Source organism: Dasypus novemcinctus, chromosome X, assembly GCF_030445035.2.
Source record: "Dasypus novemcinctus isolate mDasNov1 chromosome X, mDasNov1.1.hap2, whole genome shotgun sequence".
Taxonomy (NCBI): Eukaryota; Metazoa; Chordata; class Mammalia; order Cingulata; family Dasypodidae; genus Dasypus; species Dasypus novemcinctus.
The window spans coordinates 74,152,946-74,171,578 of record NC_080704.1 but is presented as its reverse complement, the minus strand read 5'-3'; the positions used below and the strand labels follow the sequence as shown (position 1 = coordinate 74,171,578).

At 39.3% G+C, this 18,633-nt stretch overlaps 1 protein-coding gene across 1 annotated transcript in view; it reads right to left on the bottom strand.

Annotated features, from left to right (window-relative positions):
* Positions 1 to 18,633, bottom strand: part of AR (androgen receptor) — a 194,250-nt gene that overhangs the window by 26,511 nt on the left and 149,106 nt on the right. Inside the window, exon 3 of the mRNA XM_004473284.5 lies at positions 17,604 to 17,720. Coding sequence (XP_004473341.2) covers positions 17,604 to 17,720 — 117 coding nt within the window. The remainder of the gene's footprint in view (positions 1 to 17,603; positions 17,721 to 18,633) is intronic.

Below are 18,633 nucleotides of genomic sequence, written 5' to 3'. Positions count from 1 at the left end.
GGCACATAGTAAGCCCTACAAAATGGTTTATTTATTTCCCACATTTTCTTAAAGTGTAGAGAGTATGTAACTCAGCTATGGGGAAGTGGGGAAAGAAAGATTGGTGGAGAACCGGATATAGCAGGGAAGGGTAACTCTTCTAAAATGGGAAATAATAACTAAGTTTCTTCAGCACATGACTGTTCATAAAACTGAATCCAGATCTTAAGTGTAATTCTAAATGCTAAGTAAACATTAAGGTAGGTCTGGTGCAGGGCTTCAAATTCTTTATGAAACGAGTCCAGGCTGCACTTATGTGAATGTATGTGAGTATATGTATGTACAAGTGTTTATATATTATAATGCTTAAATTAAGGGATCACAAGCTCAAGTACTTTCACTGGCCAGGCAGATATGTAAATGAGCTAGTGAACATCAATATGGAGTGACTGATGCCCTGTGTGGGAAGCATTCTAGGCCAATTTTCTAAATGAACATTATGCTGGAAAAACAGAACTCTACAAGTAAATTTTGGTCTGAGGAAAGCCAGTCATGATTTCTGTATTAAATAATACCAGCCATCTTTCCATCCATTAGGATTAGAGTCAGGGCATTTCATTGTATGACTTTAGAATTAGAACACTGGAAGAGCACTTGATTTGTAATCAGGAAAGCTCACTGTGTGACTTCAGGAAAGTCCCTTTCCCTCTCTTATTCTTGGTTTCTTTATGTATGCATAAACAGTAATAGGAAAGAGTATAGGTTCCAGAGCCAGACCATCTCAGTTGGAACCCTGGCTCTATTGCTTACTAAATGTATAGCTTTGGGCAAGACTTAAGAGTCTCTGCACCTCAGTTTCCTCAACTGCAAAATAGGGATAATATCAGGATGTAATTCATAAGATTGTTACAAAGAATATGGGCACCATGGCGGTATTTGAGAGTAGAGGGCAGATTCTATGTCATGAGAAGTACTCTCCAAGATTGAGCCATGGTGAAGAATGCACTGGATTGTAGGAGGCAGAATGTAATGGCATCAAAATTCTGAAGTGGTATACAAAATAAAGGAATTATTGTTATTGGTGTTGATATTCACAGTATTATGGAATGACCTTAAAACTATTCCTTTATTTCTCCTACACCTCAATTTCCTTATCTGTATAATTGTGACGTCTGTTGACTAATGCATAGGACTATTTTTAGAAGGAAATAAGATGATCCCAGTGATAGTGCTCTGATTCCTGTAAAAGTGTATGCCAGTGGACAGGCTGTGACTTTTTCCAAGAATGGTTCTCTAGCTAGAAAACATTCTGAGAAAACTGCCTAGGATAGCAATCTGTGACAAATATGGACTTTCACCTTGAACAGCTGGTATCAAGCCAAAGGCAGAGAGGCAAATTGACAGGTTTCAGAATCCTAAGATAATAGGATCAACATCACAGGGTTGTTGTGACTTCCTAAAGGGATGCATGTAAAGCGCTTAGCATAGAGTACATTCTGTAGGTCAATAAATAATGTTCTTACTATTGCTAGTTAATAAGCCCCATAATGCTCCATTTCTTCCCCTTTACCTCAAGCAGTTGAACTTCTTTCTGAAAAACCTAACTGATGAAACATGTAGAGTTTCTACAAGAACTGAAATCTAACAATAGAGACAATCAGTTAGAAGGCTCTGTGGACATCAAACTAGTATAATAGTAGAGCCCAAGTCTTCTACAAAATTTTCTGAGCCCCAAAGAAGAGACATGTATATAGTTGGTAGCACCGCATCTCCTTTTGAACCAAAACAGTAATTCTTTATTCTGTACCTATATATGGGACTCTGTGTCAGACTTTGCTTTGAAAAAAAATAGATTTCATTGACACAAAATGTTTGAAAGACTTGGATCTTGTCTATTACTTTCCCTCCCCTCCAAACCAATGCCTATTTTACAGATGAGGAAATGAAGTTCAACTATAACTCAGTATGTCTCACAGTGGCAAAGCTGGAATTAGAACTAGTTATCCTAATATTTAGGAAAGTATTCTTTCAATTCATCAGATGGAGTAGCATATTAATGGAGAGAATAGCCAGTGGTGGGAGTTGGACATGGGTGGGGAAGAAATAGGACTGGGACAAGAGGCAAGCAATAGAACTAGTCCTTGGCAGGCATGAGTGAGGATTAGTAGAGGGTAAAACCAAGTGGGATTATAAGTATAGGCTAAATCTTTCTCAGTCAAGAAGGTCCTTGTTTCTTCTCTCCCCTCCCCCAAGCTCCTTTCAGTCCCAATCCTGGGTCAAAGGAATAGCCAATGAAAAGAGTATCAAATTTTATCTTTCAAGGTTTATTTTGGACTATTTAGTCTAATGGATTTTAGTTCATGGAGGAGTAAATGTAATTAATAATAGAATGATATGCAAAGCCAAAGATCTTTGCCAAAGCACAGGGTCAGGCAGAAACTATTTCCAAGTCTCATCACTCAGACTACTGAGCCAGAAGAAGGGGGCTCACTGTCCAGATGCCATCTTGAGTGAGGGGTACATGGTCATTACCATAAACCAGCTCATGTGAAATTGCAGAGCCTGGAAATGCTTTTGAATACCAGGCTTTTCCACTGGAAAAAATAACTACATGAATTTAGAGCATACATGCTTTTACAATTACATTTAAACTGACATTAAAAACAAATGTGAAACAGTCCAAGCTGAACAGGTCAGCATGACCTGGAAAGCAAACGAGAAAAAAAAAAAAAGAAAAAAGAAAAAGAAAAAAAGCCCAATGTTAACGGCATTAATTCTGTCAGTCTGTTGTAAATAAGAAAATACCACTGGTGTATTAATGGCTTTATTAAAGGAAAATTCACTACTAGAAATATGCAACATTCAAACAAATAGAAAACATTTAAAAAATAAACCACATTAGCCTTTCAATCAACATTAGGGAAATTCTTGTTGGCCTGGAGTTTAAAATTCTGCCCCAAGAAGGGGTAACCCTCCTCCCCCTGAAGTTCTTTCTTGGTTTTACTCCAGAATATTCCTGAGTCAGAGGAAAAAGAAAGATGTGTGTGCATCTGTGTGTGTGTGTGTGTGTGTGTGTGTGTGTCTGTATGTGTAGGCGGATACTAGAGAAATAAGACGGTGGGAAAGGCAGGCCCCAGGCAAGGCAGGGGAAGTATTTTGATTTTTCTATTTGTCTGTCCCTGGCCTCAGAAGTTCCACCTTCATGAGAAGGATTTCAATATGGAAGTTATAGGAGCAGGGATAGGGCATATTACAAACTCTTGGTACCTCTCCTCTTACACCAAGCAAGGTTTGAGGCTGGCTTTGGAGACGAATGAGTCCTCACATGTAAAGTAGAGTCAAGTGTGAGGTGTGAGCAAGAAGTGGGGGACTGGGGGGGCCCTAAGGCTGGAAGTAAGAGGTGAAGACTGATCCATTTTCCTCCATCATCCTAGCTTCAATAGGAAATAAGAGGAGGAAATGGATCTCATATATGCCTTCCTCATTACAAAAGGCTCAAGTGTTTTGTGAGCTCCTGAAAACAGAGTCACCTTGACTTTGGGAATTGCGAGAAGAGAACTGTCTGATTATAATCTTCTGGTATGTTTGAGAGATTGACTGGCTACCTTCTTGGGAAAGCTCTTCCAGAAAAAGCAGGAATCTCCTCTTTATTTACTGAGCTGTAAATAAGCTGCTACCTTCAGTGCAGTAATGGAACCTGAAGCTAAGAGCTGGGTCATTGACAGGGAGTCCAGCAGAATGGAAGTAAGGGGAAAGCTATGAATTGCTTAATTAACAGGAGAAAATGGCCAAAGGGGCCTTGGATAGGCAGAATGGCTTCTTGTCCATGCTCCCTAAACCTTGAGTTCCATCAGCAAAACTTCTTCCTTGTGGCATATCATGGAAAGCAAACAAGCCATCCACAGCTTCACTGAATCTGCCTGAGTTAGTGTCTGCCATTACATATGATCAAGGGAATCAAGAAACACTCACTCATGACAAATTATATTACAGAAAACAACAGTCATGACACGCACGGCTACATTAATAGCAACTGCTGCTACTTCCAGAGTTAGTCCTCACAACAGCCCTGTGAGGTAGGGAAACACCATTGGTCCCATTGGGGTAAATCAACAACCAAGAGAGTAGTCTCCAGCCTCAACTCCAGAGTCTGTGGTGAGGAACAAGGGCTTATGCCCTTAAGTTTCAGACAGCATATATTTCTAGGCTATCTACTAGAGATCTCTAGAGCCCTCATTCTGAATGAGGCAGGTCAGCCTTTCTTCAGAATCTGCTCATTTTGAGATTCTTGCAATTTCCAACTCAGAATTTTTCTAATATGAAAGAGAGACACTGTTGAGTCTAACAGTTTAAAGATGGGGCTTGCACTAGTAGACTCTATAACTGGATCCCAGGGTCAGGCTCTCTGACATAAGAGGAAGCACGCAAAATCAAAGAGAAGTGGTGGCTGCTGCTTTGGATTAGGAGTTTTATTTTCCCCTTTCTTACCTATTTGTAAGACAGAAGTGAGATGGGGAAAAGATAATTGATTACTAGGAGTTTATTTTTATTTTCTTGTCTGCTTTATTGGTAAATATACTAAAGAGCTTGTATGTTTGTGTGTATATGTGCCTCTCTGTACTAGTAGGCAAGAATGGGGTGGGGAGGAGGGAGGATGTGGGGGAAGAGAAAGGAGGTAGAATTTAACAATCTTATTACAGCCACTCGGAGACCAACAAAAACTCCTTATTTTCTTCTCAATTTCTTACAGCAGCCAAACAAACTCAGAATATTACAAACATTACTACTCAGCCCAGAAATGTCAATGCTTCGAAATTAATGTTTGTGTGCCTAACACCTAATGATTCAAAACAGTCTAAAATATAACCCATAATGTACACCAAAATGGAACCATGATTGATAGCTATGTTTCAATATCTGTACATCAGCTGCATCAAATATAACATGAATATGCAAAAAGATCATTGGTGGGGAAGGGGAAAAGGGTTTGATATTGGATATATGGGAGTCCCCTATATTGTATATGTGACTTTACAGTGCAGTAAATCGAATATCAAACCCTTTGAAACATAGCTATTAATCATGGTTCCATTTTGACACTGAGGAAGAAATGAAAGAAATCACCTTGCTACTGTACATACAGGGCAACATCTATTACAGCGATGAAAGGCAAAATGTCAAAAACAAAGTTCTATGATATTTTTTCATTTTAATACCCCAATTATTTTTACTTTATATTAGTTTTTCTTAATTAGTATGTATTCTATTTCTAATCTTTTAGCCTATCACTAGTATTTCATTTTCCTATTAATGGAATTTAGCAATATATTAGGCTTAATTTTTTAATAAGTTTTGGACCACATTGGGGTTCAACTATGTCAGGGGTGGAATGCTGGTGTGGGGTATTATTGATGGGGAACACATGGTTGGGAGGGAGTTCTCCAGGGCATGTATACAGGGTACATAAAAATGTTCGGATATATGTTGGGTATTTTCATAGTAGATACAGTTACAATCCACAACTGAGGGAGTGCTGAGTTCCTAGCCAGGGGAGCTCTGTCACATTCCCCAATGGAAAAGCAACAATCTTACAAGTGAAAGAGCAAAGACAAGTGAAGCAGGATGATCCAATGATGAGCCATTGATATTGATGACTATGCTTAAGAGCATCTGTGCCTGAAATTTCAGCTAGGCCTAGAGCTGCAGAGTGCCAAACAGTTACCTCCTGAGAGCCTCAATGTTTCTCAAATGTGGCCACTCTCTAAGCCAAACTCAGCATGTAAACATATTACCTTCCCCCGACCGTGGAACATGACTCCTGGGGATGAGCCTCCTTGGCTCTGAGGGATTACTACCAACACTAACTGGTGATGCAACTAGAAACAGACCTTGAATAAAAGGGGGAATGGTAAAGACAAGTGAGTTTATATGGCTAAGACTTTTCAAAAAAATGTCAGGGGGCACCAGAGGAGTCACACTTACACACACTTCAGCAGGATCCCGGAGACAGCCAAAGTAGATATGACCCCAGGTATTAGTGCTCCTGAGGTCGACAGAGACACACAGGTTCTACAATCATAGCAGTTGGCTCTGGAGTTCAGGGCCTTGTCAGTGGGTCCTACTTTGGAATTTGTGTTCCTGAGTGTGATGGAGTTGGACTCTGATGTGAACTTCCCACACATACCTCTTCTTTCACTCTTACTGAAACTGTGGTTGGTGCTGGGCTTGGTCTATACACAGGAGACTTGAATCTCTGGACTGGCCATGTGCCAGCTGGACCCCGAGCCTCAGCAGAGTTGAAGCTCATACTCTCTGGCTTGTTGGATTTGCACAGGTTGACTAACAGAGAGGTGAAGATGGTCAACCACCACACCAGGGAGCTGAGAGTACCTACAACTCCAAGCATGAGAATTGCATCCAGCAACCATATGGGATCTAAGCCCCCTCTCAATATAGAGGTGGAGTGGTCATCATCAACCCAGTATCCACAGGATGGAGGAACAAAATATGAATTAGAGTAAACTTACTGGTATTCTACTACAGAAGTATTGTGACTCATAATGGAAGAACCGGTAGCACTGATCTGGGGAAAGAGGCCATGGTAGTTGCTAAGGGAAGGAAGAGGGAAGAAGAGATATGATGTGGGAGCATTTTTGGGACTTGGAGTTGTCCGAAGTGATATTGCAGGGATAGATGCTGGACATTCTATGTCCTGCCATAACCCACTGAATGTACTGGGTGAGAGTGTAAACTACAATGTAAACTATAATCCATGTGGTGCAGCAATGCTCCAAAATGTATACACCAAATGCAATGAATGTGCCACAATGAAGAAAGAGTTTGTTGTTGTGGGAGGAGTGGGGATTTCAGGTGTGGGGTATGTGGGAACCTCATATTTTTTAATGTAACATTTTTTGTGATCTATATATCTTTTTAAAAAAGACAACTTAATATAAAAAAAGCAACATTTGTAAATAAAGTCCTCTGGTAAAAGTAAAAAATAAAATAAAACAAAATAAAAATGATTTAAAAAGACTATTAAAAAAACTTTCATTCCTCATTTTCTTCTCTGGGAAGAATCCTCTGTTTTCAGATTCATTATGGCAAGCACGACACCTCATTATGCATGACTGGATTGGTGAGCTAATTTTGGTCAAGACCCAGATTTTCTTCTCGGTTCCAAATGCCAGTCCAAATTTTCTTCAGGTTATTTCTTCAAGATCATTACTCACATGATTTAAATTATTGACTGCTAGAAAGCTGAAATGTCCTTCAACAATTTGCACCTCAACCACAGATTTCTTGGTCCAAGGGGTTATTAAGCAGGAGAATGTAAGATATGTACATGCCTGGAAACAGAGCTTTAAAAATTTAGCAAGGATTAACTGGACTGAAGAGAATGTAGCCCGATTCCAAAAGAGGTGATCCATAGTAGTGATGCCATTTCAAAATTTAATTCCTAGGTATTTGTTTCATGGAAATATTATCAATAAGACAATTCGATGTTGATTTGGTTTCTGGGTAGCCATGTAGATTTTTTTCCCCTTAGTTTTACTTCATAGCAACATTATCTCAAAGGATATGTAAAATTCTCTAAGAAAAGCCTCATATTCGGGTAAATTGTCTATGGTATAAGTTCAGTAAAATAAGAAAATACCTTAAGTCTTTCATGATCATAAGGAATATATGCTACCATTTGTAACAACAATGGCACATTTCTTAAATCAAAAGTAAAATGTTTCCAAACAATAAATTATCTTATCAGCTCAAATGAGACCTTTTTTCCCCGGAATTGTTATATTTGGAAAATAGTTTTCTTTGTACATATTGCCTATGATATGCGGTATACTCTTAGCTTTTAGCCTACTACCTTTAAAAATATTGACTATGATATCATATTATACTCCCAAGAACAACTGAGGGATTTTGAAGCATGCAAGGCAAAAGAAAACAGCTCTAAAATCTTTCTGTTATCATTAAACTTAAAAAAAAAACTTCAAGGATTTTACGTGGGAATTTTACAAGTGAGATACTCATTCAAGGACCAGATATGGGACATCATCAATTTTGATTAGAAAAAACTACTTACCTATAACCATAGTTCATCCAAAACAAAGCTCAGAGACAGAGAAAAACATGTATGTTTTGCCCTGATTATTTTGTTTAGAAGAATTAAAAGTCTTTTTTCTCTTCCTATACAAAGTTCCCTTCAGAAGTTTACCTGTTTCCCTCCAATGTGTCATCAAATATGTATATAATCTGAAGGATGGCAAACTAGACCTTAGAGAGACGATTTCAAATTTTATGGGTGATTCAGAGGCCAAAGAACCAAGAGACAAAAATCAAAAGCCACACTGTAACAACAGAGAAAGAACAGGTCCCAGTGTTGTCTGGGAGTCTGAACAAAGGCTGATTCTCGTATAGAAAAGGACAAAAGGCTGTTACAGTGATATTTATTGTGTGCCTACTATGTTCCAGTTTCTTTGCATACTTATAACAATTCTCTAAGGAAGATTTTATCTCCACAGAATAGTTGAGAAAACCAACGCTCAGAGAGATCTAATGATTTACCAAAGTATTCTAGATTGTGAGTGGCAGATCTAGGACTAGAAACAAGGCCTGTTTATATCTGAGTCCATCGTGCCTTTTCCCCTATTCAATATTACCTTGTACAAAAGCAAAGTGAAGCCAAACAAAACTGAGCTTGGTTTTTAAGTGCTGAGTCACATGTTGATGTCAAAGTTTATGGAGCAATGCTGTTCCTCCATAAACGTCTCATATATGCAGATTTGTTGGAGCACCTGTATATCTAAGAATGATGTGTGGGGAGCAGCAATCCTTGGAACTGACACCACTTACATCTCCATTCTAAAGCCCTCTAGGGCTCTAGTCTACAGAGTCAAAGAAGAAGGGAAGAAATCCCAGTAACTGAGGCTCATATTGATAATTCTTTATGACATTCTGCTACTGAACAAGAGGTAGATGGGATTCAGTCACTGAGAGGGCAGTGAACTGAAATTCTGTGAACCTGTGATTTCTAGGCCTCTCATTATAGCAATTTAGTTATTCAGTAGCACCATGATGAGGTTCTGGGTAGATGTTGATTAGAGAGTGAAAAAATGGCTATTAAATTCGAGGGCAGACTATTCTAGATATCCAAAATATTTACTGATCACTCTAAATGATGCTAGAAGTTATATTTCTCAGAAATAACTTGTCTAGCATGTTCCTTGGGTCAGGAATACATATTGTAGTCATTAGATGACTTGGGCAATAACCTTCTTTGGACTGGATTGCATGCTACCCTATGTGTATGAAAACAATGTTACAGACCCAACATGGTTTACTTTAGTGTCCTTAGTAACTACTTGTACCTAGTCTTGAAATGAAATGAGAATGGTCTGCTCTTGGTCATTAATGCATTCTTGGTAGATTCACCTGGTGAGCAATGACACTTATGAAAAACGGATTACCTGGGCTAGGGATATTATCCAACGACAGAAAAGACTATCTATACCCAAGTTTTTCAAAGTACATTCCAGAAAATACTAGCGTTGTAGAATATTAACAGTTGTTATGTGGTAAAAGTGTTCTGTAGTTGAATTAAGTTTGGAAATCCTGAGTTACAAAGATCTTTGGGTTATTTATTTGCAGGAACTGTCAGGGCCTGGGATATGCTAATATGCATTGTAAATCTTCCTGAACAGGACCATCTAATGCAGAATTCCCTAAGTTTTAGGGATATGGAAATCATTTTTCATGGATCAAAATATGGAACAAATTTTCTAAGAACCCACACCAGAAAACATGGGTGTAGACAAAGGCAAGAGGCCTATTGTCTCTCTTTCTAAAATTTAGGCCTTCACAGATACAAAATTCATGCTGCTACCAATTCTCTTATAAAGGACCTTACTTTGGAATATATGCTCCCCAATGTAACAGAGTTAGACTCATTTATAATTTCCCTACCTATGGCTCTTCTGCCCCATTTATTTGAACCTATAATTAGCACTGTACTTGGTAATATAGGTCCCAGAGACTTAAATCTTTGGTCTATCCATATGCTGGTTGAGCCTGAATCTCAGCAGAGTTGTAACACCTACTCTCCAGTTTATTGGATTCTCCCAGGACAACTAACAAAAGGATGATGGACAACACCCATCCCCCAAAAAACAGAGAGTATCTACAACTGCTAGCAAGATTGTTTCACCCATTTGCCCAAAGAAACAGAGTGGGTATCACCATCCCCAAATCCTCAAAATTGAGGAATGAACAAATAGAAAAGAGGAATGCAAATATGGACAAAAGTAGACTTTTCTAGCAATGGAAGAATTTGTATCATTTATATAAAGGCAGTGGCCACCAGAGGTTCTTAGGAGACGGAGAGGGAAGAATATGTACAACTTGGGGCATTTTTGGGATATTGGAATTGTCCTGCATGAAAGTGCAATGATAGATACAGGCCATTATACATTTTGTCAAATTCTATAAAATTGTGCAGTGCAAAGTATAAATTCTAATAGTCCATGATTAGTAGAATGCTTCAATATGTGTTCATCAATGGTAACAAATTTATTACACTAATGAAAGATGTTGTAAACGGTGAAAGTGTGAGAGGAGAATGAGGTGGGTTATATAGGAATCCCTTATATTTTTGATGTAACATTTATGTAATCTAAAGCTTCTTTCAAAATAAAAAAATAAAGAATTAAAAAAGTAAGGGAGATGAGTCTAGATTTATGGTCCTACCACCTATTAGATGTCTGGCTTTGGACAAGTCATGGAACTAATCAATTCATTTTCCTCCTCTATTAAAATGGTAATAACAATACCTATGTCAGAACTAGACTTGAAGGATTAATTAAAATAACGAGTGTAAAGCACTCAGAACAGTGACACTTAGGAGACTGTATCACTTGATAATTATGAGGATGATGACGATGAATATATAAGTGAATATAACTGTTTAAAATTTATCTCTGATCCACATTTAATCTGTTTTCTTATATGCTAGAGAAATGGAATGTAAATTATTTACCATATGTAACTTTCAGAACTTTCTTTAACATTTCTTTTGATTCATATCTGTTGGCAATAAATTATCTAGTTTTATTTTATCTGAAAAAACCTAGATACACATAAATGGAGTGATATGCAATTATGTCTATTCCACAGTCACAAATCTTCAACTGCCCTAAGTCCATAATAACTAGATCCATTTTCAATATGGCTTCAGCTTGCCTTCTCCATTTCCTCAAACTCTAAATGAATTTTCTCATGCACTTGTGCCTTTATTCAAACTGTGCCCATTGCCTTGAATGCCCTTTTCCTTATATTTCAGTCAACTTCTGCGCAGTGATTTCTTATTTAGTCTTCAAAGCTAAGGTGTACTCATTATCTTTGCCTGTCTCCCCTTAGGTAAACTTCTTGAGGTTAGTGATCTTACCTTATTCCTCTCCAGTCCCCCCAAATGCCTAGCATAACGTCTGACACATAGTTGACACTCAATAAATATTTGCTAAATGGATAATTAGATGAGTGGATGGTGGAAAGAGGTGGTAGCTAGTTGACTGACAGGAAGTATGGCTGGAAAGACAGATGGATGAAACTTGTCTCCAGAAGAACCATATCATCAATAATATTTCAGAATTGGAACTCTTGCATCCAGGACATGTGGTTCTGAGGTAGCAATGCTGGGATGCTCTTGAGAATGGAGAATGATGAGACAACTGGCATCAACACTGCTTTCAAGACAGGAAATATTCATAGCATCCATCTTGATATTAGACCATGGACAGGTGCTCCTTGAGCCATCTTCCTAACTAAAGGATCATGCAGGTTTTAAAACAATGTATATGAGGTGCAGAGGTGCCCAAAGATGTACTTACCAAATCCAATGGATGTGTCATGATGATGGGAACGAGTGTTGTTGGGGGGGGGGGGGGAGAGGGGGGGGTGGGGGGGGTGGGGTTGAATGGGACCTCACATATATATTTTTAATGTAATATTATTACAAAGTCAATAAAAAATAAAAAAATTAAAAAAAAAAAAAACCTGTAGATTTGCTAGGAGTTCCAAATCTCAGATATAGGGTTTAGGCTTCTAGTAGAAGAGGGACTTCTCAAATATGCTAGGGTGACCTTTGAAGGAAAGGTTGCACACCTCAGAATCTCACATGCTCTGAGGCTCCATGGTCCTTTTCCTCTTATGGAGTTTGGCTGCTGCCTGAAAATCCTGAAAGAATTACAATCTTCCATGGACCAGGAGAAAAGGGAGTTAAGGAAAGGTCAATGCTATTTACTAAAAGTTGAGAAATCAAGGGTTGGAAAATGCAAAATGAAGCAGTGTTTAGGGAGAAGAGGTGAAGTGGGGAAAAGGAAAGGACCAGGGCAGAAGAGAGCAGAGAGGGCAAGATTTTCATTCTAATTATATTTTAGAAAATAAGACTGTTTCCTTGGGAAGTGCAGAGAAAAGTGCGAGATGGCTCGGCATTTATTCTAATTATTGGCTGTGAAAAAGCTGCAGCTAACTCACTAGAAGAAAGGTCCTTATCTGGACCGTTATATTTGTGTTTTCTCAAATGAAAAGTAGGCAAAGGATTTAAATTCTTGAAGCAATTAGCAACATATTGTTTTCAAAAGCAGTTAGATATGAACCCTGTACAAATAAAGGCCTATTCTTGTGCTTGGGTAGTTGAGATTTTGGAGGTAGTCTTTAAGAGAACCTCCCTGATAATCTAACCTCCCCCATGCTCCTTTCTGAAACACTGAGAGCTACTAAGAAAAGATGCAAGGAACAGGTAGGTAGACTTAGAAGCAGGAAGGAAAATACTATATGCATTATGTATCTCTGAGCTGAGGAGTTCCCATCACCAGTGAATAAAACACTAAAGAGGAAGCCAGATAGCTCTTAAAGCTTCAAGACCAAATAGTTACCAGCTGATAGTGCCAGCTTCCCTTAAGATACAGAGACAGTCCTTCTGCCCTCCACTATTTCAATAATCTATTCATCCAGTCTACTTTTAAACACATAATTGATACCTTATTTAGTTGTGAATTGAGGTGGCTAAAATTACCATGCAAGTCAAAGCACTCAGGTCTTGATTATATTTCTGGGAGCAGTGGGGAAAGAATCTGAAAAAAGGGCTCAAAAACTAACAAACCTTTCTGTGTGGCTTTTGACATATAATCAAAACTGTAAGACTCAAGCCCTTGATGAAGCCCACTGTTCGAGTTATATTATGGGAAAACTGAGGCTCAGAGTCCCAGGATCAGGTATTTGTTTAAGGTCACATTACTAGTTGTCATTCTGGAAAATATTATACAATTTTATTTGAATGATAGGAAGAAGAAATAAAAATTAAGTTGATTCTCCTCCAAGGTGATCAAAATGTCTATGCTAAATCCAAATCTTATGAAAGTATTCATAAATATCCTAAAGTATTCAGAAAGACAACTCTGTATTGATACTTTCTTTTTTCCATTTCTTTGTGTAATGCTGTAGTATACACAGAATTAACAATAAACTTGTATGGGGGTTGTAGTGGGGAGGCAGGGTATGTACAGATAAGTTTAGCAAAATGGAAAGATTTTTTTTCAAGTAGCCTTCTAAGAGGGTAAACACAGGTTTTTCCTGATATGGTAGTTGAACATAACATATAGTTCTCTTAATTGCTAGAATCAGCTTCTAAACAGGATTTTGATGGTACTTTTTGATTTAAGGTGATCAAGAGGGGTTTCTTGTGATGCTCTTCCTATTGGTGCTATAATATATTACAGCATATACCAAGTAACTCAAGGTAAAAGCCAACTGGGAAGTGTCATGAACAACTATACCAGCTAAATTATTAGTGATTGCACTTTCATAATAAGGCTTCACATTTATCTAGCTGTTTGTTGTTTACCAAAGATTTTCACATTCATTGTAGCATTTGATGCTCATTATAAGTCTGTGAAGGATGTATCTCTAAATTATGGATGAAGAAATTGAGTCTGAGAGAGGGCACACAATAAATAATGGAGCTGGACCTTTAATCTAGGTCTGCCTGACTCCAAATACAAGGCCTTTTACATGAGATCAAGAATCCCTCTATCTTGTTTGCATTTCTTGAAGTCTGGCAACCTGAAACTCTAATGCCTAGCACACAACATTGTATATAGCAAGTACTCAGTAAATGTCAGAGGGATGGAACTGAAACAAAAGCCAACCACAGTACTTTTTCATCTTCTTTCCATTGTTTTCACCAAACTTGTTCAAATTAGAGCACTCTATCTAATAAACCAATCTGAAAACTTACTGTACCATTCTGTGCAATAAATTAAATTACAAACTTACGTTTGTTATATTTAGTATTGAAATAATGTTATGCAGGGGTTCCTTTACAAATGGATTTTGTTATAATCATGTCACAGACTGGTATATATGGAAGATAACGGCTGAGACAGGGAACTAATTTTAATATACGAACCTAGATATTATGAGGACTTTTGAATCCATTAAATTTTTCCTATGCCAAAGGAAGTCACATTAACAGAGAGCAAATCAAGAGTTTCTTTACCTGGGAAACTTCATCTGTTACAGATAATTTTAAAAGAGCTAAATAATCAAGAGTTTAGTGTATCAGAACACTCACAGTGTAGGTTACAACATCCATATGAAAAAAAACTTTCTCCTGACAATCCCTTTGTCACTTTTCCTGGTTTTCCCTCTTTCTTCTTCTCATTCCAGTTCCGCTTCTTCCTGCCCATTGCAGATCAGAACTGTAGATTTTATCTGGAGCAAGTCAAGCAAACTAAAACAAGGGGGACTCAGATGTTTGGGTCTTATTTGATGTGGTTGCCTGGAAAGCCACTCACACATCTGCCTGAGATGTCTGGGAGTACTAGACACCACTTGAGATGCCTCTGCTGAAACTGTCTCAAATCGAGCCTAGGTCAATTCATTTGAAGTACTTTGGTCTGTTTAGAGAATACTAATATCCTGTGAGGCAGGGAGGATACAATTATCCACATGAAGACCCATGCTTCATCCTGCTCCAGGATTAGAAACCAAGTTGGCCTTTGTAAATACGCACATAGGCAAAAAAGGTATTGAACACTTCGTAATAAGCCAGAGAAGGACAATTGCTCTAAATTAGCTGGGGGCTGCAGGGGTGGGGCTGGATTCTAGGCACTTAGATTTTCCAGGCTGATAATGTGTAATTGGGTATGATGCTAGAGTTTCAGCAAGCCAAAAACAGGCTTGCCTTTCTTCAAGATTCATTTCCAAATCAAAGTAGACTAATGAGTTTACTTTTCTCATGAAAGATGTAGGTCCTTTATGGAAGCAACAGGCAGCAGGGAGGAACCTGGCACTGGGCAGAAGTAAATATGAAGTGATGAGGAATTCTGAGGGAGAGAATATAAGTGTCAGTTGACTGGTGTCAAACCTTACTGGAATGGTGACAGTATTCACTGTGGAGACAGGCTCAGGGGACAGAGAGCCTTATGATGGAAGTTGTTCTTGAAAAAATTAAATCTTCCTTCAAGTTACTGTGTGACTGAAAAAAAAACTCTTTGGAAATGATCAATAGATTTGCAAAGAAAAATAAATGATTAAAAGGCCTGTTCAAGCAACAATCCCCCAAGTGCAACAGCAAAGACCAAAAAAGAATGAAGGTCCAAAAATGAGCCCTTGATACTAATGACTATGCTTGTGAGCCTGTGCACCTGAAATAATAACAAGGCCTAGAAATGCAGGGTGCCTAAGAGTTATCTCCTGAGAGCCTCCATGTTGCTCAAATGTGGCCAGTCTTGAAGCCAAACTCAGCATGTAAATGCATTGCCTTCCCTCCAGTGTGGGACATGACTCCCGGGGATGAACCTCCCTGGTGCCGAGGGATTACTACCAAGTACCAGCTGATGACGTAACTAGAAAATGACCTTGAATTAAAGGGTCAACTTGGACCAGTAGAATATCTCAATCTACATATAATATCAGGAGTTAAAAATGCTTTTTGACCTGAATCAGAGGGGGAAATGGAAAGGACAAATGAGTTTATATGGCTATGAGTCTCCAAAAAGAGCTGGGGGATTATCAGAGGGGTTGCCCTTATGCACACCTCAGCAGAGTCCCAGAGACAGATAAAGTAGATACAACCCCTTGTATTGGTTCTTCTGAGGCCTACAGAGACCCACAGGTTCTATGGTCATGGCAGATGGAGTTTGATGCCATGTCAGTTAGCCCTACTTTGGAGTTTGTGTTTCTGTGTGATGGAGCTGGACTCAGATGTGATCTTTGTTCACAAGCCTCTCCTGTTACTTTTACTGGAACTGTAGTTGGTGCTGGGGTTTAATGTATACCCAGGCGACCTGAATCTCTGGACTGACCATGTGATAGCCACGCCCAGAGTCTCAACAGTCTTCAGCTCCTACACTCTGGTTTATTGGACTTACCCCACTCACTTAACATGGAGATGAAGAAGGTCAACCACCACACCAGGGAGCCAAAAGTGCCTACAACTGAAAGCAGGAGGATTGCATCCAGCATCCATGTGGAATCTAAGCCCCCTGTTGATATAGATGTGAAGTGGATTCAACCATTCCAAGGTCCACAGGATGGAGGAATAGAGTATGGATTAGATTGGACTTACTGATATTCTATTCATGAACTATTGTGATTAGTAATCGAAGAAATTGTGGCATTAGTGTGGAGAAAGTGGCCATGGTGGCTGCTGGGGGTAGGGAATGGGAGAAAGAGATGAGATGTGGTGGCATTTTCAGGACTTGGAGTTGTCCTGCATGGTGCTGTAGGGACAGTTACCGGACATTGTATGTCCTCCCATGGCCCAATGGGTGGATTGTGGGCGAATGTGGGCTATGATGTGGACCATTGACCATGAGGTGCAGCGGTGCTCAGAGATGTATTCACCAAATGCAATGAATAGCTCATGATGATGGAGGAGATTGTTGTTATGGGGGGAGGAGTGGGGGGAAGGGTGTGGGGGGTATATAGGGACCTCATATTTTTTGAATGTAATATTAAAAAAATAAAGAAAGAAAAAAAAGAGATTAAAAAAAGGCCTGTTCATTTCTGGTAGATGTAAGATAGAATATTGGTTCTGTTTTGCAGCTTAGTCTCAAGTACCAAAGAGGAACAGCTTCTCATTTCAGATGGCCAGTCCTACAATATTGGCAGCAGTTAACTGAGGGATATTCCTGGGGTTCATGGTTATCCAATGCCTGGGTCACCCTACACCTGAGATGGTTCTGGATTCCTTAGTTCTCTCATCCTAGTCACCATTTAACAACATCAGGTCAGTATTATTAAGTCCTGTAAGAGATGATTCCCAGTCAAGTCTACAATCTCTCATCCTCTGTTGGGTACTGATCCCTGTGCCACATTTCCTGGTCTCATGCCACCCTCTAGAGTAGCGAGTGACATAGTTAGGGATAAAGAGAGGTACCAGCTAGCTGATGGCCACATTGGGTATGAAGGGGTCAACCTGCATCTAAAACATGGCTGGCTTCTAGAGGATGTTTCTTCGAAGCATCAAAGAGGAAAATCTGTTTTAAAGAGAGAAATAGAGAAAAGTGGAGAAAGGGGAGGGATAAGGAGATGGAAAAAGAGAAAGAAAAGTATCATACCTCCCAGAGTCATTCCAGCTTCATAGCATTTCCGGAGGCGACAAGATGGACAATTTTTCCTTCGGAATTTGTCAATGGTGCAGTCATTTCTGCTGGCACACAGGTACTTCTGTTTCCCTGGGAGAATAAATAAAAGGGTAAACAGACTGTTAATGTGCTTTCAGAGTGTCTTTCCTTGAGTATTTCTTTAAAAAAAGGGGGGGGGCATGAAAATACATTCTGCCAGATGAGGAAACTGGAAAGAGAATAGTTCCAAACAATTTGACCAGGCAAAAATGAACCATTGCAATGGGTTGCTTTTATTCTGCAGTATATGGTTTGGTTTGCATAGGTGTTTTTAGCAAGGATGACCAATAAAAGTACTTCTGATGCTTCCATTATTAAGACTATTCACTGAATTTTTTTTAATTTTTATTTTTGTTTGATTTCTCTCCCTTCGCCCCCCCGCCCGAGTTGTCTGTTCTCTGTGTCCATTCGCTGTGTGTTCTTCGCTGACCACTTCTATACTTATCGGGAATCTGTGTTTCTTTCTGTTGCGTCATCTTGTTGTGTCAGCTCTTTGTGTGTGTGGCGCCATTCCTGGGCAGGCTGGACTTCCTTTCGTGCTGGGTGGTTCTCCTTATGGGGCGCACTCCTTGCACATGGGCTTCCCTACGCTGGGGACACCCCTGCATGGCAGGGCACTCCTTGTGTGCATCAGCACTGCGCATGGGCCATCTCCACACGGGTCAAGGAGGCCCGGGGTTTGAACCGCGGACCTCCCATGTGGTAGAAGGACGCCCTAACCACTGGGCCAAGTCCGCTTCCCCTCACTGATTTTTAAAGTAAGCTACTCTGCCTTTATAAAAAGCCAGGAATGCCCATGACAAAATGATCAACTGTTGAAATTGTTACTCCTGCATGGCAGAGACTTGGGTTTAGTTAATGTTTCCTCCTGCCAATGCTTGTAATCATGCATATTGGTCAAAGTTGAGGTAATAAATATTTAGTTTTCACAACAGTAGTATAGGTTAAATTTCTATAAAAGAGA